The following is a 12,933-nucleotide window of genomic DNA, read 5'->3' on the forward strand; positions in this document are numbered from 1 at the left end:
TCGCGGTGCACGGGCCTCTCACTATCGCGGCCTTTCTTATTGTGGAGCACAGGCTCCAGATGCGCAGGCTCAGTAGTTGTGGCGCACAGGCCTAGTTGCTCCGCGGCATGTGGGATCCTCCCAGACCAGGGCTCGAACCCGTGTCCCCTGCATTAGCAGGCAGATTCTCAACCACTGCGCCACCAGGGAAGCCCTTCCCAACTCTTCTTGCTTCGCTCACCCCACCAGGGCTGGGGGGCCTCAGGGTTGGACTGGGCCTCGTTCTCTTTTCTCTCCACTCCCAGGTCTTCAAGGACCGTCTTGATGGGTGTGGCTCCCACACCTCTAACTCCAGCCCATAGTACTCTCCTGAGTCCCAGACCCCCGTATCCAGCTGCTCCTGAACATCCAGTGGATGCCACTGCCCCACAGGCCCCCACAGGGCAGACACTCTCACACAGGACAGATCTCCACCTGCACCCTTTCCAGCTCTGCCTCTGCACCAGGAACCCTGGCCCTCTACCCTCGTCCTCACTCTCCTCATCAACCAGCCACAACCAATCCTGCCGACCTCACTCCCTAAATCGCTCTCAGATCCATCCTCCTGTCCATTCCCACTGCACCCCTCAGCTCAGGCCACCTCCCCTCTCCCTGGCCTTTGACCTTCCTCCTCAAATCTGACACAGCAGCCAGTATTCCTTTTTAAGCAGTCTCTTCCCCACTCAGAATCCACAGGGGCCCCCAGCGACGCAGGAGGAATGCCTCCTCCACAGCACAGCTCACCAGAGCAGCCAGCAGGATGAGGTCCTGCCACCTGTCCCGCCCCATGTCCCCTTCCCCATGCCACTCTGTCCCAGCTGGTCTGACCTTGCACCCACCTCTGGTACAAGTTGTTCCGTGCCTCTGATCACTAGAGACCCCCTCTCGGCCCCATCATTCTCTCCTCTGGAAAGCCTACCCTGACCTCCCTCAACCTCTCAGGGTCAAGAGCCCTTTCTAAGCTGAGTGCCCTATTCCCACCATGACACTTTTCCTGCTGAATGGTCACGATTCAAAGTTCCTTGAAGAGGAGGATTTCTTCTCTGCTCTATCCCCAGTGCCTAGATCAGTGCTTGGCACGTAGCAGCAGCTTAGTAAATACCTGCTGAATGAATGGCTTGAAGTATGCGAGCCCATGTGCAGCTGGCAAGCAACCTTCCGAACCCCCAGCGCCATTCATATAGAGCATGGCTCTGCTCTGAGCACCCAGACTAGTTGTCTGGCCCTACCGTGGCATAGGAGGCGGCTGTCCAGGGCTCCCTGCCACCCGCTGCCTCCTCCGGATGTGTTGTCCTGACCGAGCTCCCAGAAGAACCTGGCTGGACTCCACACTTTTCCCATCAATGGCCAAGACATGAGGCTGCCAACAAATGGGCACCCTCCCCAGGCACAAGGGCCACTCAGCTTGGTCGGAGCTGACCCTGCTGGGGACACCCAGACCAAACCAGGACACCAGCCACAAGAGGGGCAGCAACACATACCACACAGCGTCCCAGTGTAAACTGAGTCTCAGAGGCTGAATACTTTTCTGGAGGTCACTGGGCAAGTGAGGGGTGGGCTGGATTGGAGCCGGGCTCTACTGCTGCAAAAGCCCTGCACCCATTCTGCAGGTTCAGGAGTAAAGGCTCAATCCACTGAGGGGCCACTCCCAGTTGAGGAGCCCAGGGCCAGACTGAGACCTTGAGGGCTGGGATTTGCACCTGGAGGGCCAGGGTGACGGAAGAGTAGCCAGGGGCAGGCAGATGGGGAACAAGCAGCAATCCACAGGGTGCCCGGCAACTCATCCCATCGTGGGCTTGAGTCCTGGTGGGTCAGGGTAACGGAGAAGGCACAGCCCACACCACAGGCACAGGAGGCAAGAATGAGCACCTAGACCTCGGAATTCAAAGGGCCACCAGGTCCTCCAGGCCTGCACTGTCAGCATGGTCTTACAAGTTGTCATCACCTTACCCTTCAAGCTCCTTTAACCCACATGGCTCCTTTAGCAGGAAGCCAGAGGTCCAGCCTCACTGTCAGGAAGAGGCAGCTGCTGACCCTGCAACTGGAGGAAGACCTGGTCTGAACTGCAAGCCCGGCAGCCCCTTCAAGGCAGCTGGGAGGAGACACCGGGTACCAAGTCGGTGGCAAGGACTCCTCACAGGGCTGCCAAGTAGAGCTGCCCAGGCTGAATTTGCATGCCTCAGCGGGGGCATTCTTTGTGTGCACTAAGACGTGAATCGCGATCACAGGAGCGATGTAACCTGGTAGTCCTGCCTGCTCAGCTGCCCCCTCTCTGGGACAGAGGCATGGGGATGAAGAGGGAGCCCTTTCCCCTCTTATGAGCCTTCCAGGGCTTCAGTACCTCACTCACCCCAGACCCCCATCTGAAGAAAGAACCACATTCCAGCACAGCACCGATAATGAGATCAGTTTATGGATTATAGTATGGGACAGACTGGGAAGGTGCCACGGCCTATACCGATGAGCTTCCCAGAAACAGACCAACAGACAGACAGGAGTGGCCCAGACAGACAGACAGAAGGACAGGGAAACAAAGCCAAATGGGTAAGAGGCCTAGGCCCAGCCTCAGCAGCTGTGTCTGGCCTCCAGATCCAGCTCTGCCCTGGGGACCTGGGGGATGAGCAGGGCTGGCAGGGGCCTCAGTTCTTGTAGGGCCCCCTCTCCTCACTCCCTCCTACCCTCACCAGCAAGCTGGGACCTTTGGCGGGTGTTGTTTCTGGGGCTAGGGAATGGTAGGTCTGGAGTGGGGAGCAGAGGGTCAAGGCTCTTGGAGGCTCCCTGGGGAGGTGGAGGCCTGGGTAGTATGGGGATAGCAGCAGCACTGGGGGGAATCTGGTCAGGCACCAGGCGCCTGGGGTGGGGCACCGCTCAGCAGGGCCCCTATATCTAGGGCAGGTCCCCCACCCTGCCCACCACACCAACATGGTGCAATAAATAAAGTTTCAAGTAGTAAGTCAGTGTCAGGTAGGAGATCTGGGGGCTGGCGGACAGGCAGGAGCTTAAGAGAGGCCCCTGTCGGCCCACCAAGTCTTCTCAGTGGGCTCCAGCTATATCAAGTCTGTCTGTGTGCACTGGAGTGGGGACCTGGCCCCTGTGTCCATGTAGGGGCTCAGCCCCTCAGACCAGTGCCAAAGCCTGCTCAGTGGGGCAGAAGCAGGGCAGCATGGTGCCTACAGCATCCACGATGGCTGCTAGGTGCTCGTCCTGTGCCTGGGGCCCACAGAGCTGCATGAAGTCTGCCAGGCGCAGCAAGTACTCAAGGTTGTGGCCAGAGAAGCCTCGGCAGGCCAGGATCTGCGTAGCGATGGCCTCCTCAGGCGCAGGGCCCAGGTAACCAGGGTTCTGCGGGGTGGCCACGTAGGCCAATGCCTTGAGTGGTTGGTCAGGGGTATCTTGAGGGTAGAAGGTGACCTCCTTGGTATCATAGCTGCCAAGCACTGCCTCCCGCACATTCAGGTACTTCAGGGCCTCATTCACCTGCTCACCTTGCACCTGGTACGCCACACCCCAAGTGCAGCCCTAGGAGAAAACATGGGCACTGGGGTCAGTCACACAGCTCCTTCTGGTCCCACCCCAGTACTGTGCTTGTAAGGGAGGCGGGCAGAGCACTGGTGAGCCCTCTAGTAGCAATATATCAAGCCCTCATCCTCCCTTAACATGAGTTGGTAAGGTGGTCTAGCCCCAGAAAGAACAGAAATCCTACTCAGAGGATGGTCTGAGAAACAATGGCATCGCCTGTAAGCTTGTTAGGAATGAGTTTCAGGCCACTCTAAATCTTATTAAAATCTGTATTTTAACAAGATCCTCAGGTGATTCTTATGAGAAGCACTTAGCTAGACCCACCCTTCCCCTCAGCCAGCGGGGCATCTAATCTAGCCTGCAGCCAAGGAGCCACAGCTCTGTCTGTCTGCACCCCTCCACGCTGTGTCTCTTTCTTGACTCTGGCACTTACCTCGCGATCTTCAAGGAGGGTCACCACACGACCAGGCTGAGGAGGGAAGAGAGATTTTGAAAAACAACAAATTAGAAAGGAGCTCTGCCATCATTGGTAGAGAAAACTCTTAGTATCCCTTCTGTCCCAGGCCTCAGAGAGCCCCACTCATCCAGGGGGATGATGCATAGATGTAACAGGAGTAGACACATGGCAGTGGCCCAGATTGATATTCAGAAATATTCATCAACACGGTGATCCACAGGATCAGCCTATAGCCATCACACAGTGACCCACTGGGCACACAAATTTAAGCCAAAATATGTAAGCAAGGTTTACATATTTCCCCCATCGGGACGGAGTCACCGTCTGCCCAGATAGACCCTGACATTCCAGGGCACCAGCGCGGTGCCCACTATCCTGTCCCCACCCCCGTCATTCACCCGGGCATGGGCAGATGCTCACCATCTTGTCGCTGCCCCGATGGAAGGTGTCTCCCTGCCAGAAGCGGCGGCTGTAGCCGCGCACGAAGCCCACACGGCTGTCGCTGTAGGCGAAGTCGGGCCTCCACACCAGGGAGCCGTACCCGAAAATCCACAACGCTTGGGGGTCGCAGTCGTCCTGGGGGTGCTGCGAGGGGGGCGGTGAGGCGGGCGGGGTGTTCTGAGCTGCAGACTCCTGCTTCATGGTGCCGGACACAGGGACTGGCCTGGGCGGCCTCCGGGGCTGGTCTCCGACGCGGGCACGGAAGGACCACGGACGTACCCACCTAGCCTGGCACCGCTTGGCTGCTCCAGCTGCGCTGCCCGGTCCGAGGTCCCCTTTAAACCCTCCGGCCGGAAAGCCCCACCCACCGCGGCCAGCTGCCGCGGTTATTGGGGCGGGGCAAATTCCATTTTGGCCAATCACCTTAGGATTTTGCTGCCAGGTTGACCGCGCCGCCCCCTGAATGGGTAACTGCGCGTCCTGCGCTGGGCCCAGCGCGCCTGCTGATTGGTTCGGCTCCACCTCCGTAGCAAACCTGGCAGGAGTGATGCAACGGCTGGGGAGGTTTCCCCAGCTCAGCCGTGCAGCAAGGACGCGCCAGATTGCGTCAGGCGGCCGGCAGTGGGCACGGAGGAGGGCACCGGTCGTCTCCCCATCAGCCCCTTTACGGCCTGGGCCCTTCAAGAACCATGGCGGGCCGGCCCCAGGAGGGTGTCTCTCAAGCAGTCCTGCCAGTGCACCTGGCCGAGTCACTGCCACCCCAGGCAGCACGGACTCTTTACCAGGTCCAGTGCAGGACACGTCCAGAAGGAGGGCTCTGGGCGGCGTAAATGACCGTCTCTGGGGTTTCGTCCGGGAGCACGAACTCTGGAGAAGCGTCCGAGGCACCTCCGCCTTTCGCACAGGTGCCTCACGCTGTTGGCGCGCGTGAGCAAATGGAGAAACTGAGTCACGGGGCTCACAAGGTGTTGTGCGGAAGCTGAGAGACTGAGTCAGACCGATCGGTCAGAGCTTGCGGGTCACGTGAGGGCTACGCCCCAGGCCAGGTGTGGGACTTCCTGAGCCCAAATAGGCTCCGCGAAAAGCCGGTCAGAGTGCTTGGAACTGCCGTTGTCACTTTGGCAGTGGTGTCCCGACCTGCGGAGAGAAGCCATAAAGACAGGAAAGTCAGGTCAGTCCTGCCCCAAGGCGATGGGTTTCGTTCTGCCTGGACAGGAGAGTTTTGCAACAATGGTTGGGTTAATCTTAGGCACTGAGGCTCTGGAAGTGGAGAGCAAGGAGGGCCCAATTAAGGCCCCCCAGAGGGCTGTGAGCAGCTACCGGCCTTCGCCCTTGGCTACTGGCTTCCCAACCCACAGAGGGTCCGCAGGTCGCCTGGGGTTGACCCCCTAAGCAGCAGCCAGGGGAAAGGGAAACAGAGGCAGCAGAAGGCCTCGCAGAACTGGCTCCGAGGGACTGCTGCTTAGGTCAGGGGACTGTTGATGAGGAATAGGGAGAGCCCTCTGGCAGGGAAAAGGGGCAGTATTGCTTCTCATTCGATTCTAATTAGATATTTAAACTAAAAATTATCTGCACACTTAAAGTAATCATTCCAAAGGTGCCTAAGATATAATCTCCAGCAGGAATGTTTCACTATGTTGTGTATAGTATGAAGCTAGATCTTTAAAAACAAGTTATACATTAATATTAGTAAAAGAAATAATATGGAATAATATACATACACTGTTAGCAGAGCCTGTCACCAGAGGAGGACTTTCCATATTAAATGTAAATATTTATGGAAAAGTGGGTTTCTTACAAGGAGCATGAATTACTTTTCCCACTGGAAAAAATTACAGGCAAATGGTTGTTTCTGGTTATTCCTTTCTCCTTCCCTCCATTCCCCATGTTCACTCTCCCCTCTTCTCCTCTCTCTATCCTGTCTCCTTTAGTCCACCTCCTTTGCTGCTTAGGGAAAATATCCCCCCTCCATCTACCACCTCTGATAGTGGCGTGGGAGGTGAGAAACTGGTACTAACACATTGCTGAAAGTATCTGAATTGGCACAAACAACCCTTTGAAAAAGCAGCTTGGTGATACAAATCAAGAATCATAAAATGTCCCTGCCCTTTGACCCAATACTTCCACTCCATGAAATTATTCAAAATATGGGAAAAGCCATATTCCTCAAGATTTTTCAATGCATTGTTACTTATTATAGCTAAAACAAAAGAAGAAATGCTACTTAAATATCAAAAAATAGCTAAATGTTTAAGTAAATTATCCACATGGTGGAGAAGTACACACACACATGTATACACGACTTTAAAATCCTGCAATAAATGAGTAGTTACATAAATTTGATATAGACATAAAATTAAATCTGTGCAGTCATTAGAAACAATTATGTATGACTACTTATTGACTTGGAAACCTATCTATGATGCATATATAATTAAGTGAAAAACAAATTATAAAATAACCTAAAATAACTTTTTAAACTTAAAAAGTATATATGTGTTTATTTCCAAAAAAAAAAAATCTAGAAGAACACATAAAAATGCTCAGTGATTATCTCTGAGTAGTAGGACTACTGAGACTTGCACTTTCTTTTTTATACCAATTCAGACTGGGAATTTTTTAAGAGAACATAAACCACTTATATTTAGGAAAAACAGTTTAAAGTAAAACTCCATTAGGAAAACAATGTAGTGAACATGCTTATGATTGCATAGTAAGACAAAAATGCAAAACAGGAACTATCACATGCACTATAATTAAAACGATTGGGATTTCCCTGGTAGCACAGTAGTTAAGAATCTGCCTGCCAATGCAGGGGACACGAGTTCGAGCCCTGGTCCGGGAAGATCCCACATGCTGTGGAGTAGCTGAGCCCATGCACCACAACTACTGAGCCTGCATTCTGGAGCCTCGCGAGCCACAACTGCTGAGCCTGCGTGCCGCAACTACTGAAGCCCAAGAGCCTAGAGCCTGTACTCTGCGACGAGAGAAACCACCACAATGAGAAGCACGCACACCACAACGAAGAGTAGCCCCCACTCGCCACAACTAGAGAAAAGCCCTCGTGCAGCAACGAAGACCCAATGCAGCCAAAAATAAATAAATAAATAATTTTTTAAAAAAAAGATTAAAAAAACAAAATTCATGAGGAAAAAGACGGGGCATCATATACTAATGAGAGATGGATTGGGGGATGGTGATTCTTTTCTCTATTTTGCAAGGCTTATGAATTGTAATTTTTAACAATAAAGAGTTACTTTTAAAGAGTAGTTAATGGTTCTTGGTGGCTCAGGGGCAGATAGCATATCAGAATCACCTGGGCAACATCTTCAAGATGCCCATTCTCTGACTTCCTCCCAACTAGACCAAAGCCCCTGGTTTAAATAACTCCTTTAGTGAGGTCATCAGCAACCAGCTCTTGCTCCAGGCAGAGTTAGGCACTCCTTTCCTCTGTGCTCCCAGACCCCTTACCTCACTTCTGTCCCTTCCACTTCATGCTTATAACAGAAACATTTATCGAGTGCTTACCATGAGCTAGGCAGTTTGCTAAGTGCTTTTACATCCATTCTAATTATAAACTCTGCTGCTTTGTGAGGTAAATATCATTTCACAGATGAGCAGACTGGAACAAAGGAAATTTAGGTAACCTGCCACAGTGACACAGCAGCAAGTTGTATAGCCTGGGGCCCAAGGCAGGCAGTCCAACCCCAGAGCCTCCTTGTTGATGAGCATTTGACGTCCTACCTCCCACAAACTTGAGAGCTCCCAGAGAGCAGACTTCATCTTTGAAGGCCCCGGGGAACCAACACAGTCCTGGCTCATGGAAGGTTCTCTGCAAAGGTAGGTAGAAGAAGTAAAGCTCTTGGAAAAGGCCAGGGCACCCTGGGGTTCAGAGGAGGAGGAATCCTGCGAGACAAGGGCTCAACCTTGACCCTCTCAAAATAGGAATCTGCACAAAAGTTGGCCCTGAGGTCTTGGCCACCTTCCCAGGAACTTGTCTCACCTGTTCCCATTCCTTGCTTATCTTTGCCAACATCTATCTCCTTCCCTCCCTGTGGGACACTCCCAGGTAGTAAACCACCCACCTCAGCCAGTTCCTCTCCAACATCAGCAGCAACCATCCCATCTTTTCTCCTAAAATCCCCTCAGGGAGGGGCTGCAGGTGTCATGCCCACAGAGGTGCCAGCTCACAAGAGGTGATGAGAGTATCATTTCCACCTTGCAGAGTTGCACATGATGTACACATGGCGTCTTCTGTGAAACTTTCCCAAATTAATCTTTCCTATTGTCCCTTCAGGTGGTCACTTCTAATTTCCTTATGATCTGTTCCTCCTCCTCATTCCAGTCACTGTAATCAACTCCTGGTGTTAGTGGGAACCACTGTCTGAAACAAGGGAAGGGTGCATTTTAGGAGCCAGGGGATCATGCGAATTTGTTAAGCTAAACGATGAAGTTGCTTCATGAAGCTGCTGATTCCAGAGGGATGAAAACCTTCTCAGACGTGGGCTCTAAGCCCAGCTTGTCCAGATTTGAGCCTAGTTCCACCTTATACCATCTGGGTGACCCCAGGCACCCTGTCTCTGGTCCTCAGTTTTCTTAACTGTCAAATTGGTAATAACAGTACGTACTTTGTAGGTTCTGATGAGGATTGAAGGAAATAAAACCTTAGCCAGCACCTGGCATGTGTGAGCACTCAATACATGTTGCTCCATATTATTTTTACTCCAAATTTTTCACTTTCCTTTTTATCCAGGGTATTACCATGGTCTAAGGTGATATGGTGATTTATAGTAAGTATATATTTGGGTTTTGTTATATCATTTTTAATAAGCAAGTAATCTAGTAGTAAATTGTGTTCCTGAGTTCTGTGATCCACTCTAGCAAATTAATCTAACCCAAAGAGAGGGTCATAGGAACCTGTGATCTACAGCCATTCAGTTAGAAGGACAGGAGACACCTGGACTTGCAATCGGCATCTGAAGTGGGGGCAGTCTTGTGGGATTGATATGTGGAATCTGATGCTATCTCCAGGCAGATAGTGCCAGGCTTGAGTTAAATTGTAGGACACGGAGCTGATGTTGCTGAATTGTTTGCTGTGTGGAAAACCCCCAGGTCTGGTATCAGAAATGACGTAGTGCTGGTAGGGGATTGAGAGTGGAGGAGATGCACAGAAGAGCGTGTTTTCCTTTGCCTGACCTCTCAGTCTGACACAGCTCAGAAGAACCGAGTGGGTCAGGAAAGTGACCAGGGTATTTTTCTTTTGAGTATTAAACATTTTATTCAATTTCTTTTTTAATATTTATTTATTTATTTTTGGCTGCATTGGGTCTTAGTCGCAGCACGCGGGGTCTTTCGTTGCAGCACGCGGGCTTCTCTCTAGTTGTGGCTTGAGTAGTTGACTCAGTAGTTGCTGCATGTGGGCTCAGTTGCCCGGCAGCACGTGGAATCTGAGTTCCCGGACCAGGGATCGAACTCGCGTCCCCTGCATTGGCAGGCAGATTCTTAACCACTAGACCACCAGGGAAGTCCCCCAGGGTAAGTATTTTTGATTCAGTGGTGGAAACCTACAGCTCTCTCACCCTCCATTCTTACCATACAATTCACAGATTGTACCAGCAAATAGGATGTTAAATGAGAGTTTTTAAAAGGCAGAATAGGTGATAGTGTGCCCCGAGCACACTATTTTTTTAATTGAAGTATAGTTAATTTGCAATATTGTATTAGTTTCAGGCGTACAACAAAGTGATTCAGTTTTATTTATGTGTGTGTATATATATATATATATATATATCTATCTCAGATTATTTTCCATTATAGGTTATTGCAAAATACTGAATATAGTTCCTTGTGCTATACAGTAAATCCTTGTTGGTTACCTATTTTATGTATAGTAGTTTGTATCTTTTAATCCCATACTCCTAATTTCTCTTCTTTCCCCTTAGGTAACCATAAGTTTGTTTTCTATGTCTGTGAGTCTGTTTCTGTTTTGTATATAGATTCATTTATATTATTTTTTATATTCCACATATAAGTGATATCATATAATATGTCTTTCTCTATCTGACTTACTGAGTATGATAATGTCTAGGTCCATCCATGTTGCTGCAAATGGCAATATTGCATTCTCTTTATGGCTATTATGCCATTGTGTTATATATATGTATATATCTCACATCTTCTTAAACCAGTTGTCTGTTGATGGGCACTTGGGTTGTTTCCATGTCTTAGCTATTATAAATAGAGCTGCTATGTACATTGGAGTGCATGTATCCTTTCGAATTACAGTTTTAGTTTTTTCCGGATATATGCCCAGGAGTGGGATTGCTGGATCATATGGTAGCTCTATTTTTAGTTTTTTAAGGAACTTCCACACTGTTTTCCATAGTGGCTGCACCAATCTACATTGCCACCCACAGTGTAGGAGGGCTTCCTTTGCTCCACACCCTCTCCAGCACTTATTTGTAGACTTTTTGATGATGGCCATTCTGACCAGTGTGAGGTGATACCTCATTGTGGTTTTGATTTGCATTTCTCTAATAATTAGTGACGTTGAGCATCTTTTCATGTGCTTGTTGGCCATCTGTATATCTTCTTTGGAAAAATGTCTATTTAGGTCTTCTGCCCATTTATTGTTTGGGTCATTTGGTTTCTTTATATTGTGTTATATGAGCTGTTTGTATATTTTGGATATTAACCCTTTGTCAGTTGCACTATTTGCAAATATTTTCTCCCCTTCCATAGGTTGTCTTTTTGTTTTGTTGATGGTTTCCCTTGCTGTGCAGCAGCTTTTTATAAATATATATATATATTTTTTTGGCTGTGTTGGGTCTTCGTTGCTGTGCGCAGGCTTTCCCTAGTTGCTGTGAGCAGGGGCTACTCTTCGTTGCAGTGCGTGGGCTTCTCATTGTGGTGGCTTCTCTTGTTGTGGAGCACGGGCTCTAGGCTCATGGGCTTCAGTAGTTGTGGCATGCAGGCTTCAGTAGTTGTGGTTCATGGACTCTAGAACGCAGGCTCAGTAGTTGTGGAGCACAGGCTGAGTTGCTCCATGGCATGTGGGATATTCCCAGACCAGGAGTCGAACCCGTGTCCCCTGCACTGGCAGGCAGATTCTTAACCACTACGCCACCAGGGAAGTCCCTGCAAAAGCTTTTAAGTTTGATTAGGTTCCATTTGTTTATGTTTGCTTTTATTTCTTTTGCCTTTGGAGACTTGATCTAAGAAAATATTGCTGTCATTTATGTCTGAGAATGTTTTGCCTATGTTCTCTTCTAGTTTTATGATGTCATGTTTTATATTTAGGTCTTTAAACCATTTTGAGTTTATTTTTGTATATGGTGTGAAGGGGTATTCTAATTTCATTGATTTTTAAAATATTTATTTATTTATTTATTTGGCTGCATCAGGTCTTAATTGTGGGATCTTCATTGTGGCACACGGGCTTCTCTCTAGTCGTGGCACACAGACTTCAGGGCACATGGGCTTAGTAGTTGTGGCATGCGGCCTCTCTAGTCGTGGCACATGGGCTCTAGAGCATGCAGGCTTGGTTGCTCCATGGCATGTGGGATCTTAGTTCCCCAACCAGAGATTGCACCTGCATCCCCTGCATTGGAAGATGGATACTTAACCAATGGACCACCAGGGAAGTCCCTAATTTCATTGATTTATATGTGGTTGTCCAGCCTTCCCAACACCACTCACTGAAGAGACTGTCTTTTCTCCAGTGTATATTCTTGCCTCCTTTGTCATACATTAATTGACCATAGGTGTGTGGGTTTATTTCTGGGCCCTCTTTTCTGTTCCACTGATCTACATGTCTGTTTTTGTGCCAAAACCATGCTGTTTTGATTACTGTAGCTTTGTAGTATTGTTTGAAGTCTGGGAGGGTTATGCCTCCAGCTTTGTTCTTTTTTCCTCAGGATTGCTTTGGCAATTCTGGGTCTTTTGTGATTCCATATATTTTAGGATTACTTATTCTAGTTCTGTGAAAAATGTTGCTTTGATAGGGATCGCATTAAATCTGTAGATTGCTTTGGGTAGTATGGCCATTTTAATAATATTAATTCTTCCAATCCAAGAGCACAGGATATCTTTCCATTTCTTTGAATCATCTTCAGTTTCCTTTATCAATGTTTTATAGTTTTCAGCATATAGGTCTTTCACCTCCTTAGTTAAGTTTATTCCTAGGTATTTTTTTTAAGTACCTTATATTTATTTATTTATGGCTGTGTTGGGTCTTCGTTGAGGCGCGCAGGCTTTCTCTAGTTGCGGCGAGCAGGGGCTACTCTTCGTTGCAGTGCGTGGACTTCTCACTGCGATGGCTTCTCTTGTTGCGGAGTACGGGCTCTAGGTGCATAGGCTTCAGTAGTAGTGGCACACGGGCTATAGATCACAGGCTCAGCTAGTTGTGGCGCACGGGCTTAGTTGTTCTGTGGCATGTGGGATCTTCCCAGACCAGGGCTCGAACCTGTATCCCCTGCGTTGGCAGGTGGATTCTTAAC

General features: G+C 49.4%; 1 protein-coding gene across 1 annotated transcript; it reads right to left on the reverse strand.

Moving 5' to 3' along the window:
- Window positions 1-2,413: 2,413 nt before the first annotated feature.
- CHAC1 (ChaC glutathione specific gamma-glutamylcyclotransferase 1) lies at window positions 2,414-4,778 on the reverse strand. The gene is made up of 3 exons (XM_004273979.3): window positions 4,415-4,778; window positions 3,971-4,006; window positions 2,414-3,537 (listed from the first exon to the last, which is right to left on the reverse strand). The coding sequence occupies exons 1-3, from the start codon at window positions 4,634-4,636 to the stop codon at window positions 3,136-3,138; spliced, it is 660 nt and encodes a 219-aa protein (XP_004274027.1). The 5' UTR covers window positions 4,637-4,778; the 3' UTR covers window positions 2,414-3,135.
- Window positions 4,779-12,933: the final 8,155 nt, after the last annotated feature.

The sequence above is a fragment of the Orcinus orca genome, chromosome 2 (genome assembly GCF_937001465.1).
Source record: "Orcinus orca chromosome 2, mOrcOrc1.1, whole genome shotgun sequence".
NCBI classification, from domain to species: domain Eukaryota; kingdom Metazoa; phylum Chordata; class Mammalia; order Artiodactyla; family Delphinidae; genus Orcinus; species Orcinus orca.

Coding starts and splice junctions, on each gene's coding strand:
- CHAC1 (XM_004273979.3), bottom strand. CDS start 4,636: ATGAAGCAGGAGTCTGCAGCTCAGAACACCCCGCCCGCCTCACCGCCC. Junction 4,007..4,414: donor ATCGGGGCAGCGACAAGATG/GTGAGCATCTGC, acceptor TTCCCTCCTCAG/CCTGGTCGTGTGGTGACCCT. Junction 3,538..3,970: donor CCCTCCTTGAAGATCGCGAG/GTAAGTGCCAGA, acceptor GTTTTCTCCTAG/GGCTGCACTTGGGGTGTGGC.